This window comes from Equus przewalskii, chromosome 11 (assembly GCF_037783145.1).
Source record: "Equus przewalskii isolate Varuska chromosome 11, EquPr2, whole genome shotgun sequence".
In the NCBI taxonomy this organism is placed as follows: Eukaryota; Metazoa; Chordata; class Mammalia; order Perissodactyla; family Equidae; genus Equus; species Equus przewalskii.
In genome coordinates this window covers 11,530,081-11,549,108 of record NC_091841.1, presented here as the reverse complement: position 1 = coordinate 11,549,108, position 19,028 = coordinate 11,530,081, and the positions used below count along the sequence as shown (strand labels likewise).

The following is a 19,028-nucleotide window of genomic DNA, read 5'->3' as shown; positions in this document are numbered from 1 at the left end:
GGAAGAGCCTACTTTGTATAGTTTGCGCATGTAAAATCCATCAATATTGAGTTTTTGAGAAATGATAATTTAAAGCTCTAGAGGTCCTTTTTGGTCCTACGTATCTAGAAAAACAGCATGCAACCCACAAAGTTCCTTCCCATCAATCTCCACGCTGATGAGAATTTCCAGAACTGTTTTTTAAATCAGGGCAAGGGGAAAAGAACAGGGCAGGGAATCCTTGGCTCCAACAGCCGGCTTCAAAGAATTCAGTGTGCTGGGAACAGCAGCCAACTGGGTGCGACTGACTGCACCCTTGCACCAAAGCCAGAGAACACAGATGAAGGGCGAGGAAATTAGGGAGATTCTTGAAGTGACTTCCCAGGAGGAATCTCAGACCAGCCACACCCAGTCCCTTCATCTTAGTAAATAATTCAGCAGAACTGCAAAAGGGCTTAGCTGGGTCCCTGCAGGAGCCTCTCCCACGGAGTGGGTGATTTCTTCCTTATTGCTGCTACATGCAACTTCCCAGACTCGCGCTCGCCTGCAGGGGAAGCGTGTGCTCTCCCCAAGTCATGACATGTTTATCAGGGGATGAACAAACAAACAGCAAATAGCTCTTGGAGGATTTTCCCTACTTTCCGGCAGCAGAAGGAGAGCAGCTGTTGTATTGTTAAACTGGGGATTTGGCCATTTTAAGACAGTTTTTAAAGTTTCTAGCAGAAACTCTGCTTTCTGTCTATATCTGATGGTTAAGTTGAAATCTGAATTGCTCCTTGAAAGCTGAACTTATTGGAAGTAGACTATAAATCAGCATGGCCCATCCAGTCATCCAGCAGACGTTCATTAGCTTGTTCAGCCAGCATTTACTGAGCACCTACGGCAAGCAGAGGCACTGAATGGGGAATTCAGAGAGAAAATACGCTCTCTGCCCTCAAGACAGCTAACAATGACACTTATCACAAGGACACAAGCAACTGGCATAAACCGTTATCTCATTTCGCTTTCACAACATTGAAGTAGTATACTCCCCATTTTACAGATGAGAAACTAAGGCCTGGAAAAAGTGACTGGACCGTGGTCACCCAGCTATATCCAATAAAAAGGTCACCTGAACCCAGGGCCACCTAACTCTGAAGTCTTTCTCTTTAGGGCTTCACATGGAGCTTGATGTTACAAATTTACCATCTAGATGAGGAGGCAGGAAAGACATAAAAACGGATTTATTCTTCTTAACCCCATGCTATATCTTACGGAACAGATTATGTGTTTGCGAATAACTACCTACAAGGTCTGAGACAGTCAGTGTCATAAGAGGTCACCTTTGGATGGAGGGAGGGAGGGCAAGGAGGGGAGGAAGCGGGAATCATGAGGACCTTGAGAAGATGTATTACTTGAGCTGGGTCTACTTGAGGGTGGACAGGAATGTGACAGACACTCGAGAAAGTTCTTCCACGCAGAGAGAAAAATAAAAACAAAGGTGCGTAAGGAGCAAAGCTTAGGGAGTATCTGGGGGAAAGTGAGTGTCTTTGTGTGGTGAGAGTGTAGGCTATGGGCAGGAGAGTAGTGGTTGGAAAGGATGAGGTTAGATCATGAGTGGCCTAAAATGTAACGGAGAGGAGTTCATATTTCAAACGTAGGCGATACAGAACCATTGATGTTCTAAGCAGGGGTGACGACCCCGGGGCTGTGCTTTAAAGAATTATATTTACAAAAGACCTTTTTTCTTTATAGGAAAGTATTTATTTGGAATGAGAAAAGAAATGACAATACATTATAGGTGTCACAAACATCATGAAATTCAGAATAATATTATTAACTGCCTGATATCCCGCTACAATACTTTTCTCCTACATTTTTGATGGCATATTCTTTGACCACTTCAGCATATGACAATGATTACGTATTTTTTTTTTTATAAAAGATCTTGCAGTAATTCTCAAGCTTCAATATGTATCAGAATCACCTACAGAGCTTTTAAAATGCGTGGGCCCCACAAAAAGTTCCAGAGCAACAGGAACTCTCATAAACTGCAGCTCAATGTGGAAAATCGTACAACTGCTTTGGATACCTGGGACTACGCGCTAAGGCTGGACACGCACATTCCCAGCAATTCCGCTCCTAGCTACACGCCTAACAGAAATCTATATCCCAAGAGACACGTAAAAGCACGTTTATAGCCGCATTGTTTGTACTAGCCCCAAACTTCAAACAACCCAAATGCCACCTACTTAGAATGGATAAATAAGCTGTGGTTTATACATAAAGTGAAATTCTGGACAACAATGAAAAAGAACAAACTGTAGCAAAAGCCAACAACAAATCAGAAATAAAATGTTGAGCAAAAGAAGCCAGACACGCAAGAGAGCGTGCTCTGTGATTCTAGCTACGTGAAGTTCAAAATCAGGCACATCTAGTTTATGGTGAGAAAAGTTAGATGAGCGGTTGCCCTAGAGAGGATTACTCACTGGAAGGGGGACTGGGAGAGGCGTCTGGGCTGCTGGTGATGTTCTCTCTCTTTATCTGAATGAGTATCACATGAGTATGTTTACTTTGTAGAAATCCATTGAGCTGTACATTTATTATTTTGCACGTCTCTACATATGTTATGCTACAATAAGAAAAGATTTTACTTAAAACGTTTCCAAAAAGAAAAAAAATGCATAGGCTCCAACCCAAAAGCTTCTGATTCAATCGGTGGGATGGGGCCTGGGTATCGGTATTTTTTAAAAGCTCCCTAAGTGAAGTTGATATGCAACCAGGGTTGAAAAGTGCTGATGTGGAGCAAGGACTGGAGCGAAGGGAAAAAGTTAAGAAGTTATTCAATGTTTACCAAACTTGAGCGATAATAAGAATCACCTGAAATGCTTGTTAAAAAAGAAATTCCCAGGTCCCTCCCTGCCGACTCTGATTCAGTAGGCTGGAGATGGGATCAAGGAATCTGTCTTTTTGACAACCTCTCCGAGGTGTTTAATTAGGGTTCTAAATTAGGGTCAGGTGGTGGCAGTTGGCGTGCAGAGCAGGTTACGTCAAGCAAAATAAAACTGGAAAAGATTAAATTTTCAACACTACTTATACTTGCTTTTATATACTTCCAGCTTAAAATCCACCAAAACAACCAAATTTGAGTATAGTTTATTACATTTACATCTTTAACCTAAGGTGATTTTATTTTGACTCATAGCGTGTAAACCTTAATTCAGTCATTTACTTTTCATTTCTAACAGAACCACGAAAGCAAGGGATTTCAAAGCCTAAGAGACACCATTCCGTTTCCTGGTGGATCTACTTTAGAGAACGGATTTAATAACATCTCATGGTAAAGTCTCACTTCAGCCTGACTTTTAAAAAACTCTTGGTTGTATTTTCAAAGGACTTCCAAATTCTGCTTATGTCCCTCAAAGCACGAAATATGTAGTAAAGCAAGTACTATACCTCCCTCGATAATAAGACTCATGATTTTTAAATTTTAAACAAAAGATGGAATAACTATTTTTTCTCTCGAGGACAGGTCAAACGGAACTTAAAGGGAAAGAACTTGTAGCTACCTTTCCTCCAGCTGTAAAGCAATGAAAGAAGATATAAAATCACAGACAATTGCAATATGTTCTTATGCTTTACTTAGATTACATTTTGGGCTAGAAAATTATACATTGCTCTCAGAGACTAAGTGACATAAAATATACTTATGTTCATTTAGCATCAGGGGAAGAGCGCCTGATGTCAACTGCAAGCGCATGTGACTGAGAGTCAGCAGACGTGACTTCACCAACGGGCTGGGAGACCCCGGGCCTCGACTTTCTATCTGTACCATGGAGGAACGGGTGAAATACCTAAGTAGTTTTCAAACTAGATGCCTAGAATTTTTCAGAGGCATTTGTAAGGTCCTACAGATGTTTAATTTTAATACTTTTCTTCTTAAAAGCATATCTTTATTTAAAATCTATAAGAAAAACAATGCACACGAAATATGTCACAGAGTGAATTTTAATATAGAGACACTCCCAACCTGTGCTCTCAGGTTACCTCGTTGTGGAGCTTCTCCTGCTCCATAAATGTATATATTCGAACATGTAAATGTGTTTTAAATGTGATTAGGAAGACTTTATCTGCTCTGGTCTTTTCCTTTTCTTTTCAATCCAGGCCTATATTGGCATAAAGGCTGAGACTACATGAAATCTTTAAATTCCACTGGGTGCAAGTACAGATGTTAGCAAGCTCTCCTTTTACCTGTTTCTACAGAATGTGGTTATGGAACCAAACAAAGTAGATTTATTACTCTACAAAATGCTTGATGATTATAAAATACAAGTCTTTAACTGTTAGGATACTAACAACTAAAGTGGTGAAAATGTAGTCGTTTTTGTACTGAGACTGGAAAAGCAAGCAATGGCAGAAAAAATTTGTGTGGTAGTGGATCATATAAAAGACATGGCCTTAAAATGTCATCAGATGTGGTGCAGGTAAGCGCTAGCAGTTAAAATTATGCAATCATTTTTCCAAACACTATTAGATAATATTACAAACTAATAGAAACTATCAATTTTATTAGAATGAGGCTATTTATTTATTTACTTATTTTTATTTTTTTGTGAGGAAGATTGGCCCTGAGCTAACGTCTGTGCCAATCTTCCTCTGTTTTATGTAGGATGCCGCCAGTGTGGCTTACGCTCAGGATCCAAACCTGTGAACCCTGGGCTGCTGAAGCAGAGCGCACGAACTTAACCACCATGCCATGGGGCCAGCCCCCTAGACTGAGGCTTTTAAACTGCAGACCTTTCAGAGCTATCTGCAGAGATATCAGTAGTGATATCAGAATTTACTCTTTTATACATATATATATATATATTCTCCTTATAAATTTTTTGACATAAGGCAGTTGTCAGAATAGTAAAATAAAATAAGAAATTATTATTTCTACCTCAAGTAAATCCATTAAATATAGGTTTATCAACTTGGAAATTTTACTGATATTTTAGAAAAACCGAATAGCTCAATTTAGCTTTCTAACACTGACATACTTACAACCTCAGATAAAATGTTAGTGATAAATCAAAACAGGATTTGGACTCAACAGACAAAACAAAATGAATTTTTCTGTGTTGGAACTGCGAGTAAAACGATGGCCTCTTATTAGTCCTCTTGGGCTGCGACGACAAAATCCCACAGACTGGGGGCATAAACAAGAACATTTATTTTCTCGCAGTTCTGGAGCTGGAAGTCCAAGATCAGGGGCCAGCAGGATCAGTGTTTGCTGAAGAACCTCTCCTTGGTCTCAGAAAGCTGCCCTCTCACCGTGTCCTCACGTGGCAGAGAAAGGGGCAGGCTCTCTGCTGTCTCTTCTCATAAGAAGACTAATCCTGTTGGATCAAGGCGCCACCCTTATGACCTCATTTAACCTTAATTACATCGGTAGAGGCCCAACCTCCAAATACGGTCACATTGGGGGCTAGAGGCTTCAACATATGCATTTTGGGGGACACAATCAATGCATAGCAACCTCTGAGGCATCTGATCCTTTTAAGAAACAGCTGCAAGGAACAGCTCACAGATGTTGTTAGAAGTGCGTTTATTTTTCTCCAAACAACAAAGTTTTTAAACTAGCTGAGAAAATCATTCATTGATTTCACCAAAGTGATTACTCACCAGTCAGGAATGTGAACAATTGTCAGGCATGTGAATAACTCAGCTTTGACACAAAAATTTACTATCACTCCTTTTTAAAATATTCAGATCAGTACAACTAAAAAGCAAAATTGACTGGATGTCAAAGTGTTAAAAACAAATCTATTAGTATTTGCAGCTACTTATCTGTGTGAATCACAATTTTTTTGGCAGACCTTTATCTTAAAATCAAATACTGGAAAGCTTTCCCCTGACATCAGGAACAAGACAAGGGTGCCTGCTTTTGCACTTCTACTCAACATAGCACGTGAAGTTCTAACCAGAGCAATTAGGCAAGGAAAAGAAATAAAAGACATCCAAATTGGAAAGGAAAAGGTAAAACTATCTCAGTTTGAAGATGACATGATCTTCTATGTAGAAAACCCTAAAAATTACACACACACACAAACTGTTACTGCTAATAAACAAATTCTGCAAAGATGCAAGATATAAAATCAACATACAAAAATCAATTACATTTCTATAAACTAGCAATGAAAAATGTGAAAGGAAACTAAGAAACACAGTTCCATTTATAATAGCATGAAAAGAACAAAATACTTAGAGACAAATCTAACCAAGGAGGTGAAAGAACTTGCTTACTGAAAACTACAAAATACTGCTGAAGAAATTAAAGACCTAATTAAATGGAAAGACAGCCCGCGTTCATGGACAGGAAGACTTACATTGTTAAGATGTCAGTACTACCCAAAGCAATCTGCAGATTCAACACAATCCCTATCAAAGTTCCAACAGCCTTTTTCACAGAAATGGAATAGCTGATCCTCACATTTATAAGGAATTGCAAGGGGGCCTGAATAGCCAGGACAATGTTGAAAAAGAACAATAAAGTTGGAGGACTCAAACTTCTCAACTTTGAAACAATACAAAGCCACAGTAATTAAAACGGTATGGAACTGGCACAAAGACAGACATACAGGGGCCGGCCCGGTGGCATAGTGGTTAAGTTTGTGCGCTCCACTTTGGCGGCCCAAGGTTCACAGGTTCGGATCCCAGATGCAGACCTATACACATCAAGCCATGCTGTGGTGGCACCCCATATACAAAATAGAGGAAGACTGGCAAAGAGGTTGGCTCAGGGATAATCTTCCTCACCAAAAAAGAAAAAAAAAAAAAAACCCCAAACAAAAAACCAGACATATAGACTACAGGAATAGAACAGAGAGCCCAGAAATAAACCCTCACATGTATGGTCAATTGATTTTCACCAAGGGTCCCAAGGGTACTATTCATTGGGGAAAGGTCTGGTCAACAAGTGGTGCTGGGAAAACAGGATATCCACATGCAAAAGAAGAAAGGCGGACCCTTACCTTACAGCTTATACAAAAATTAACTCAAAATGGATCCAAGACCTAAACTTAAGAGCTAAAACTATAAAACTCTTAGAAGAAAAGAATGTCATGAAGACATTGGATTTGGCAATGATTTCATAGATATGACACTAAAAGCAACAGGGAACAAAAGAAAAAAATAGATAAATTGGACTTCATCAAAATTAAGACCTTTTGTGCATCAAAGGATACTATCAAGGAAGTGGAAGACAACCTATGGAATGAGAGAAAATATTTGCAAATCATATATCTGATAAGGGATTCCTATCCAGAATATACAAAGGACTCACACAACTCAACAACAGGAAAACAAACAACAAAAAAACAACTCAGTTCAACAAAGGGCAAAGAACTTAGACATTTCTTCAAAGAAGATACAAAAATGGCGATAAGGGTATAAGAAGACGTCCAACATCATCAGTCATTAGGGAAATGCAAATCAAAACCACAATGAGGGCTCAGCTCCGTGGCCAAGGGGTTAAGTTCGCGCGCTCCGCTTCAGCCACCCAGGGTTTCACTGGTTCGGATCCTGGGCGTGCACATGGCACTGACCATCAGGCCACGCTAAGATGGTGTCCCACATACCACAACTAGAAGGACCCACAACTAAAATACACAACTATGTACTGGGGGGATTTGGGGAGAAAAAGCAGGAAAAAAAAAAAAAGATTGTTAACAACTGTTAGCTCAGGTGCCAATCTTTAAAAAAAAAAAATACCCACAATGAGATACCATTTCACACACATTTGGATGCCTACTAACAAAACCACAGGTAAAAGCAAGTATTGGTAAGGATCTGGAGAAATTGAAACCCTGTGAATTGTTGGTGAGAATGTAAAATGGTATAGCCACTGTGGAAAATAGTATGCAATTCCTTAAAAAGTTAAACATAGAATTATCATATAATCCAGCAATTCAGCGACTCAAACAGATACTTGTACACCCATGTCCATAGCACTGTTATTCACAATAGCCAAATGGTAGAAACAACCCAAGCGTCCATCGACAGATGAATGGATAAACAAAATATGATATATAAACACTGTGGAATATTACTCAGGAATGAATGAAACTCTGATACATGCTACAACATGGATAAACTGTGAAAACATCATGCTTAGTGAAATAAAACACAAAAGGACAAATATTGTATGATTCCGTTTACATGAGGTACATAAACTAGTCAAATACATAAAGACATAAAGTAAAACAGTGGTTATTAGGGGCTGGAGGAGGCAGAAATGGGGAGTTTTTTTTATTGGGTAAAATGTTTCAGTTTAGGAAGATGAAAAAGTTAGGGAGATGGATGGTGGTGATGGCTGCGGAAATGTAGTTAATGCCACTGAACTGTGCACTTAAAAATGATTAAAATGGTAAATTTTATGTTATTTATATTTTACCACCAAAAAAAGATTTCTCAGTTTAAAAGGTGGTTAGAATGGTAATTTTATGTTATGTATATTTTACCATAATAAAAAGAAATATATATATATTTAAAAAACCCCTAGACCTAGTTTCAAGACAAGATGACTTCTAAGGTCCTTTCTAATTCTAAAATTTTTTGAGACATCATGATGACAAGGAGAAAAGAGAAAGAGAATCTAGTTGAGGAATAAGCTTCTGATTCCTTGTTCTGAATTAAGTGTGTAACCCTACCTTTCAAGTGATTATAAACGGACCAAGAAGTTCCAGCGATGGCAGCAAACTCACATGCCTTCGGAGGCCAGGCAGGAAACGTAAGCAGGTGATGCAAGGCAGCTGGGGCTGGTGGTACATCTGAGGCCACACGACCGCTCTGAAGGGAGCAGCTGCACCTCCGCCCGGCCGGACTGTCTCCTTGTTGGAATGTGGACATGGGACTGGAATGGAATGGATTTTCCATTCTTTAAGTGAGACTGAATCGAGATTTTTATATTAAATGTTGGTATTTAATTAAAAAAAAATTTTTTTAACACTGCAGCCAAAGAAAACATATCTGCAGGCCAAGGCACGTGAAGTCATCTGACCTCTGGCTTGGGATCTCTTTCACAGCATGACGGCTGGACCTAGCACACAAAAGAAGGGAAGGAGGTGCTACAAGAGATCCTCACCAACGCTTCAAGTCTGCAGACAGAGCAGGATCTAAATCTCTCCAATTCTTGTTTGGAAGCAGCCGTGGGTACTGGATATTATTTTAATTAGGTGTCATTTCATACAGTATAGTTCTGAATGGGCCAGTTTTTATCGGAGACTCTGACCACGAAGTTTAGTGCCTTGCATACAGTAGATGGTCAATAAGTGGTAGCTATTATTATTTTAAATCAAGACTCCTACACAATATTGAAAATTTAGTGTAAAGCAGATTTTGAAAACCAACCCTACCCTCTATGATAAAAGAGAGCATACTATAATCCATTCAATAATCTATCTTCTGTATAGTGATTGTAAAATGGTGGGTCTTCATATTAAATAACAAAAAAGAAGCTTTTTAGGTTTGTTAGGTGCCAGGAATATAATTATTGGCAAAATAAACAAAGTTCTTGCCCTCATAAAGCTTACAATTTAATAAGGAAGATAGGCACTGAGTAAAGTGTCATCCCAAAAATATTTAGTCAGAAACTGTAAAAAATGATATGACTAAAAATTATAGGATAATTTGAAAAAGAATAATGAAGGCATCTAATTCAGATGAGGAAGGGAGTCACAGAGAAGGCCCTTTAAGGAGCTGACCTTTAAACTAAGACCTAAAAGGACAGAGAGCGGTTACAACCTAAGGGTATTATGTACGGCGGGTGAGGAGGGTTGGGTGGGAGAGGAGGTGGTGACAAAAGCATTCCAGAAATGCTTGTGTGACATGTGTGACAGCCCCAAATAACCGAAATAGAAGAAAGGGGAACTTAAATAGAGGGAAAGATTAAAGTTTCTGGAGGTAATGAGGTGAAAGATTTGGGGGGACATCAGATAGCAACGTTCTCCCTGCGGAAAAGATGCTGAAGAAGGAAGGAAAAATGAAAAAGGAGGGAAAATTAGGAACTGAGAAGAAATAAGGAAAACGGGAGACAGGAAACAGGAACTAGAGGTTGAAGAAATTGTTTATGGGTCACACGAGGTTTCTGGGGAAAATGAGGAGAGGGGAAGCGCAGCGGGGAGCAGGTGAAGATGGACGGCTGGAGGAAACCACAGGAGGGAAGAGATTACATGGAGGGAGTTTTGTTTGTTTGTTTAAAAATTACAAAGGCAACAAATGCTCTCTAATATTTCAAACAAGACAGCCACCCCACTCCTGAAGGGAGCACTGTTAACTCTCACAGAAAGGTTTTTAGGAGTGAGGATGAGGGTTAGTGACAAGCAAAATCAAGCGGAAGCTTGAGGCAATTACACAGAGAAGTCAGACCAAAAGCTTAATCTCAGCCTACATTGTCTGCATTTTCCCTGGAGATCACTTCACCCACCGTAACTTTAGCTGTTTTAGAAAAAAGCAAGTTTTTACCATATGATCATACAGACCCACTGCAATTCTCTGATTCCTGGAATGTTAGCTCCTTTCATAAAAGCAGGGACTTTTTTCCAAATCTCTGATTATCAGACCACAAACTCCATGCGAGCAGGAAGTTCTGTCTGCTCCACTCACTGCCTTATCACTAGCAATTGAATACATAAATGTTTGTTGAGTGAATGAATATACCTACACTATGAAGACAAAACCACCATGAATTCAGAGTAAAACACAATAGGTGAAGGAAAAACAGCAAGGGAGGGATGAAATTGGCAATACTTTAGAACCTGGCATTCATTCTTGACTCTCCTCTCGACACGCCACACCCAATTGATCAGCAAGTCCTGTCAAACCATCTCCTTAAATAGCTCTTCATCTCCATGCCACTTCCTGTTCCACTGTAAACAGCTCTAACACAGGTCTCTGTCTTCGGTCTTACTACCTGCCTTCCATTCTATTTTCCAAGCTTCTGCCAGTGTCATATGTGACAATACCACACAAACTGATAAGGTCCTTCTGATTGACCACTGACATTTCCTGCTTATGTGCTAAGCACCAGCCACAAGGAACTTCTCACAGTTTCCCAAAGGAACGGTGTTGCTTCACGCTATCATACTTTCCAAAATCTTGTTTGTTCTTTTTAAAATGTACTCCTTATTTGTTTAACAGCTTTCTACTACTCCAAGATCCATCCCAACTGTCTTTACTGCTTTATAGCCTTCCTCAACTTCTGCAGGACGAACGATTTCCCCCTCTGTACCATCACTGAATCTTACATACGGCTCTAATAATCATTTATATCCTACGGAAACTATTTCTAGACTACTCTATTTCTTCTCCTGGAATGTGACCTCCTGGGGGCAAGTATTGTCACTTACTTATTTGTATTTTAAGCATCTCATATACTAGCTATGGAGAATGCATTGAAAAAATAATATTGTCTCTCGTTAGCTTTCTGCCTTCTTCGGCATTGGTTTTTTCACTTACTAGGTGTGTGAACCAGAACAAGTTAGTTAACTTTCTCGATTTCAGTTTCATTGTCTGTGCAAAGGAGATATAATAGTATCTACCTAATACATTGGATTGCTGTGAAGAAAAATGAGATAATCTACACAGGAAGCACTTAATAAATGCTAATTGCTATTATTAACATTATTTTCATTTCTGATTTTTTTTTATATCTAGAAATTCCATTGGGATCTTTTTTTTGTTGTTGCTGAGGAAGATTAGCCCTGCTAACATCTATTGCCAATCTTCCTCTTTTTTTGCTTGAGGAAGATTAGCCCTGAGCTAACATTTGTGGCAGTCTTCCTCTATTTTATATGTGGGACGCTGCCACAGCATGGCTGATGAGTGGTGTAGGTCCACGCCTAGAATCCAAACCTGAGATCCTGGGCAGCCAAAGTGTAGTGCACTTAACCACTAGGCCATGAGGGCAGCCCCCCTGGATCTTTTTAACATCTCCCCTTAATCTCCTAATCATATTCACGTTTTTCTTTACATACTTAAGCATATCTATATGATTTAAAATAATTGTTTAAAGGTCCTTATTAGCTAATTCTGTCATCTCAGTCATTTCTGGGTCTGTGTTTCTATTGATTGATTTTTCTCCTGGTTATGGGTCACATCTTCCTGCTTCTTTTAACGTCTGGTAATTTTTAATTGGATGCCAGACTTTAGAATTTTATGTTGTTGAGTGCTAGATTTTATTGAATTTCTTTAAGGAGTATTGAATTTTGTTCTGTTATACAGTTAAATTACTTGCAGATCAGTTTAATCCTTTCTGCTTCCAAGTTGCTGAGGACTCTATCCCACGCCCATGCCCTGTGTATTCTGGGGCTTCTCCACTCCAGACGGTGGAAGTGGGAACTACCCCCAGCCCTGTGTACACTCCAGGAATTGCTTGGCCTGCTGCTTTCTGGTGGTTCTTTTCCCAGTCCACACATGTGCAGAGTTTGAAGCTACGGCCTCAAATATCCCCTTGTAGCTCTCTGAAGCTCACTGGGCAACGCCCTCCTCGCTGTGCCCAGCCCTGCAAATTCTGGCCACTTGGCCTCCCTAGAGCCCAGTCTCTGCCTCCTCAACTCAGGAAGACTCCTGGGCTCTGTGACAGTCTCCCTTCCTGTACTGCCTCTTGGCAAGTGCCTCTCAGGGACCACCGTCCCACACTGACTGTTGTCCAATGTCTGAAACGGTTGTTTCAGATTCTTTATCTGATTTTCCAGTTGTTTATGGCAGGAGCACAATTCCTTCATGGGCAGAAGAAGAAGTACCTATCATGATTTTATTAAATGAAATATATATATTCACTGATAAAAGCACAAAGCTCAAAATTCTATTCTAGTAAACTGGACAAAAAACTCTTTTGAACTAATATCCCTAAACAGAAGTGAAGATTCCTTCAAAGCAATTACAATCTTTGCCAGACTTGGAAAATTCAGATTAACCTTTCTACATTGAAAGAAATACCAAAGTGAGAAGTTGACTTTTAAAGGTTTAATTATATATATATATATATATATATTTTTTTTTTTAAGATTGGCACCTGAGCTAACAACTGTTGCCAATCTTTTTTTTTTCCCTGCTTTTTCCTCCCCAAATTCCCCCAGTGCATAGTTGTATATTTTGAGTTGTGGGTCCCTCTAGTTGTGGCACGTGGGATGCCGCCTCAGCACGGCCTAATGAGCGGTGCCATGTCCGCGCCCAGGATCCAAACCAGTGGAACCCTGGGCCACGGAAGCAGAGCGTGCGAACTTAACCACTTGGCCACGGGGCCGGCCCGGCTTGTTATATTTGAATAGATCTTTTTTGCTTCTACAAGTCTAAAGTTGCCTAGATAGCAAGAGGTCCACAACAGTCTTTATGAGGTTATTTGAAATTTAGACAAAGGAAAATTAGCATCATTCAATACTCAGTCCTGCAGAAATGACATCGCATCTCTGTACTTGGTAAAAACTGGGATCAAATGTTTCTGGCCAGAAGGGATCAGGTCCTTAGTTTTCTACAGGTGGCTTCAGTTTTAGACGTGCTCTTCTTTTGCTACCTCCCAGAAGAGTCAGTTTCCTCCTGATAATGCTAACTGTGGACATGATGTTCTAAGGACGTCATTTGCAGGAGAACGATACAGTAGCAGCTCCACTGAGTAGGAGTCTGGTACTTGGGATTCTAATTGAAAAAACGGGGCTTAATAAATCCTTTGTTTTGGAAGCCTGCCTCTGAGTGTTTTTGCTCATTCTGGATTAAAATTGGGGACTGACACATTCTGGGACTGAAAGATGTTCTAAAGTTTCCTGGAAGAAACTGAGAATATATAAAAACTATTTAACCAAAGATTTTCGGATCACCTAGACACAAATGTTGTATTTGGTCTTTAAGAAATCAAAGGCTGTCTGATTAAGAAGCATGACAATAAACATCTAGCGTAAAATCCAGGTCTTGTTTATGGCACAGGAGACACAGGGAGAACTTGGAGCTGCCTCCTCTCAGCAGCTGGATGAACCACTGGCAGCTGCTGTAAGAAAAAGAAACCCACATCTGCTTAGTCCAAATGCTATATGGATCCCTCGTGATAGAAAATAAATTCCTGAAGAGGCCCCTCTTCTAAATCAAGAAGGGAATTAAGGATATCTAAAGAATGTTTTCCATAGTTATCTCCACGTGCTAGTTCACAGAAACCAGCTCTAGCTGTATATGCCATTCTTCAATATAGTGAGTATTTAATAAATATTTGCTGACTGATTAAGAGACTGGGAAAGGACTGGGAAAGACAGGTTCTGATGAAATAGTACAAACCACTTATATATCCATAGCTCCCAGTTTTGTTTATGTAGAGACCAAAGGGTTAGTTTTTCTGAGGTAATTCACTTAAAATTGAGTCCACATTGATTTCTGCCCACTAGAACGTATATTCCGTAAAGGAGATGATGCTATTCTCAGCACACTAAGTACTTCTTGCATGACAGTATAATTGAGATGGATGACCTCTAGAGTTACATGTCACAGAAGCTGTGATTGGAACAGTAGAAACAGCACATTAGCATATCAGTAAATCTGCGTTCTATTTCCAGTTTGGTTACTAATCCACCGCACAATCCTTCTGCAAGTCACACGATTTCATTATTTACAAACTGGGCGCAATAATACCTACCTTACCTATTTCTGAGGCTAGTGGAAATGATCTAAGATACTAGGTTGAAGGAGTTCTAGAAAAAGTTTCAGGACCTATATACAAAGTAGCAGTGGCATCCTTTTGAGCAGGGTGGGGGATGTCGTAAAGTCAACGAAAGCAGGGGATTTACCTGCTCACTTACTGTGACTCCAGCGCCAGGCACATGGTAAGGCTACAGGAAATATTTGTTGAATGAATGAGGCAACAGGTTAGGCCTTCTTCTACTTTAAGTTAGGATCACTAGAGAACACTATTAGTTAGAAATCACTATAGTCTTAAAGGTATTCAATACTTATTCGGAAAAACATAATATGAAGGTAGGAAAGAGAACAGGCCCCTGAAAACAGACGTGAACAAAGATTTTGATGCAGAGGTTCTAAATCTGAAAGTTTCAGAGCAATTTCACCTATTTTAATATTCCGAATGTAACAATCGAGTGCCATTTGTAAAAAGAAGCTCTCAGACGGTATCTTTTGCTCTTTACCTCACCAACATAAAGACTCAGTTAAAACATTTTCAATGTTTTTCTTAACATTTTCCTCGGAATATAATCATAAGATGTCAAACCAAATATGCAAATATAAAAGGGACTCGCATTTTCCAGTTCAACAGCTTTTCTCTCAAGGATTTTAGGGTGAAATGCAAATCTTACTTTAGTAATTTTTATTGTGCTTCCCAAAGTCTGTATTTCTAGAACCTGAGTATTTCCTGCTGCTTAATGAAGCTTCTTCACTGTGTCATAAAGACATTTCAACTTTTCAAAAACTTAACATATCACATCATTCACATTAGCCAAAGGATGGACGCCAGCCACCAAGGATCCATTGACAGATGGATAAACAAAATGTATACACATACAATGGAATGTTATTCAGCCTCTAAAAGGAAGGAAATTCTGACACGTCACAATGTGAATGAACTCTGAGGATATCATGTTAAGTGAAATTAGTGATTTACAAAAGGATAAATATTATATGACTCCATTCATGTGAGGCACCTTGGATAGTCTAATTCCTAGAGCCAAAGCAGAGTGGTGGTTACCAAGGACTGGGGGAAGGGGGATGGAGACAGTGTTTAATGGATACAGAGTTTCAGTTTGGGAAGATGAAAAGGGTCTGGAGATGGATGGTGGCGATGGTTTCAGAGCAGTGTGAGCGTACGTAACACTGCAGAACTGTACGCTTACCTGGAAATTGATCACTGGTCTTCTCACTCACCTCAGAGGCGGAACCCAATCAGCACATCCTGTGGCTGCTGTCTCTGAAAGCGCCCCGTCCGCCTCCACGGATCCTGCCTTAGTGTTGACTCTCGCTCTCTCTCCTCAGCTGCTGAGATTCTCCTGACTACGCTCCTAGCTTCCAGTCTCGCCCTTGAAGCCATTTCCACACTGCCTTTAGAATGATCTTTCTAGAACTCAGACATCATCACACCAGTTCTCAGGAGAACCTTCTCTACCCCACTCTCTCCCCTTTCTCTAGAGTAGTACTCCCTTCCCACCCCCCACTCAGGAGCTTCCTTCTTTGTATTCACAGCATTCCTTCAGTTGGGTGGATGGCATTTTAATATTTGCCAAGAGCAAAGGCTCTGGAGCCAGACTGCCTGGGTACGAATCTGGTCTCAGCATTTACCATGGAATCTGTCAAGTTATTGAACTCCTCTGATCCTCAGTTTCATTGGTTATAAAATGGGGACTATAGTATCAACCATAGAGAAATGTTGTGAAGATTAAATAAATTACTACATGTAAAATGCTCACAGCTACACTCGGCTCTTAGTAAGTATCATTAGTGATAGTGATGGTAGTAGCAGTGTTGGTGGTATCTCTGACACCTGATGGATAGCACCTTAAAAGTAAGGTGTTCTGGGGCAGGCTGGTGGCAGAGCAGTTAAGTTTGTGCGCTCTGCTTCAGCGGCCCAAGTTCGCCAGTTAGGATCCCAGGTGGGGACCTACGCACCAGTTATCAAGCCATGCTGTGGCAGGCGTCCCACATATAAAGTAGAGGAAGATGGACACAGATGTTAGCTCAGGGCCAATCTTCCTCAAAAAAAAAAAAAAAGGGTAAGGTGTTCTGAGAGCCTTGAATAGCATGCACTCAAGCAGTATTTATAGGAACAAAAGAAAGACAGAAGTTTGGAAGGAAGAAAGGAAGGCAAGAAAAGAATTTGTGAAGACTTACCGCCATTTTTGCCCACAGTTCGGAAGCATCTCCAGAAGGCCCGTAAGAAGGATGCCCTATTGTGAGGGGTGGCTTGGATGAAGCTGAATTCCCGAAAGAGAATGTGAGTTCCCTGACATACACTGTTAAAACTGCAAAGAGAAAAATCAAGAAATCATCATTAGATGGATAGTTCTGGAAAGCTGGAATCAGAATGAAATATCAAGGCCAGATAGAACCGTTGCCAAAAAGGGGGAAAATCTTTTTTCTCCAACAAAACTCTGAACTATAGATTAGACAAAACTCTGAACTGTGAGGAAGTCCCTTCATAGAACCACATCCCTCTGAGTCCAGTTGGAGTCCACTTCCTCTCGGCGCTTCCCACCTCCCACATGTACACTGAGGAAGTTTAAAGCAGCCACTGGAGCATCCACCCCAAGGGAAATCCTCCAGTCTTCAACTGGATGACTCTGGCACTCATATGTTTTTGGAGAATACTTCTCCCCCTATCTCTTTTGGAATTATGTTTCCTTAAAGACATTCTTTCTATACTCTCTGACCTTTACCAGCTGCCATAGAACAATATGGCTTACAGGGCCATAAGTGAGTTGTCAGTTCCAGTTTGGGGTGGGGGGGTATTGAATACCTCTTTGACAAGAACCTCAGAGGCAAATCCATGTGTCAAAGGATACACAAGGTTCCAGACAAAACACTAAAGGCAAAGAGAAGGAGGGTAGAAAGTGGCCCCTGAATCAGAGTATGAAGCAAAGCCCCAGGGCCCAAGTGAGTCATTGTTTAAGCTGGGCCGGGGAAGGGGAAAAAAATATACTCCATTGCCTTTGGGTTCTTCTGCCAAAGAAATAAAGGCTGTAGAGCCAGGCGTAATCTAAAAATGGAAATTCCACCAAAGAATAGGCAGTTCTCCAGTAATCGTCACTACCAAAGGCAGACTTCAGGTTCGAGAAAACTCCTAAATTCCCTGACAAGTAAATCATGAGTGGAAAATGGGTTAGACAGAGGCAGAAATTAAACTGAAGATGGCAAGCAATAGAGGGACAGTGGTAATTCCAAATGCCACTTTTCATTTGTTGACCGCTTAAAGGGGAAAAAATCTGAATCTCTGAATTAAACAGGAAAAAATTTCAGGAGCCACCTACCTATTCCATTTTCCTTGTCCCTGACCAAGTTCATGGGGAAGTGTCTAAACTGTCGTTGATAGAGTATGTTATCACTTTGGGTAAAATTAGCCTCTTCCTGTTAATAGTAACAACACTATACGAAAAAGCAAATTACACATTCTTCCCTCCATGGAAAACTAGTGTGGAAATCTACTTCTAAGACACTGTGAGGGAGTATGAGAACAACATCTGGCACAGGATTAGGTTAGAAGAGAGATTTCTAACAAGCAATGAAAAGTGTTCGCCTAACCATGCAGTTTGTGGCGATGCTGTTGTTTTGAGCAAAGGAAAATGAAAAATAAAGCAAATGAACTGTTACAGGTAAATGGAGGAGGCCACATTGCTAGCAAATGAAGTCTAAAATGATAACATTCTAGCCTAAATTTATGAAGCCATACAGCAAAGAATTAGTTCCAAAGTGTGCTTCATACTCCCCAAGGGAAAAAAGCTGGTGCCTAGGTCACGGTCTACACTGTGAAAGAACTAATACCAGTGAAATGATATCCTTAGTGTAGCTTTTTAAAAATATCTTTTTTTTCAACGACACAATAATTTACGCATTGAAGGATCTGGGTGGGCCTCACTGTACAGATAAGTAAGGATTTACACAAGAATTTACAAAATACAAATTTTATAAAACAAATTAATACAATGTCATATTCATATCCCAGTGAATATAAAGTGATTTATAATTCTATTTAGACCACTGCCTTTAGATAACCCATACCAATAAAATTCACATTCAATTAAAAGTAAAGATAATTAGAAATGTTTGATTAGGGTGGCAGCTGGTCAGTATGGAGAGCATAATCACTGTACTTAAAGAGTTAACAGATGATCTTAACACAATCAGTGAAAACCCTTTTAGATAAGATGGCCACAACGAAAATCAGAAAACACAATATTGCTCAAAGCTTTACGGTTTCTCTTCAACCTGAAATATCTTTTTCCTATCTCTATCTGTTAAAATTCTATCCAATCCTGGGGCCAGCCCTGTGGCTGAGTGGTTATGTTCACGTGCTCCGCTTCAGCAACCCAGGGTTTCCCTGGTTCAGA

The 19,028-nt window shown here is 40.1% G+C and overlaps 1 protein-coding gene across 4 annotated transcripts in view; it reads right to left on the bottom strand.

Annotated features, from left to right (window-relative positions):
• Positions 1-19,028, bottom strand: part of CSTPP1 (centriolar satellite-associated tubulin polyglutamylase complex regulator 1) — a 184,174-nt gene that overhangs the window by 77,580 nt on the left and 87,566 nt on the right. For all 4 annotated transcript variants that reach the window (XM_008543231.2, XM_008543195.2, XM_008543187.2 and 1 more), the window contains exon 3: positions 16,816-16,946. In XM_008543231.2, the coding sequence (XP_008541453.1) occupies positions 16,816-16,946 (131 nt within the window). The remainder of the gene's footprint in view (positions 1-16,815; positions 16,947-19,028) is intronic.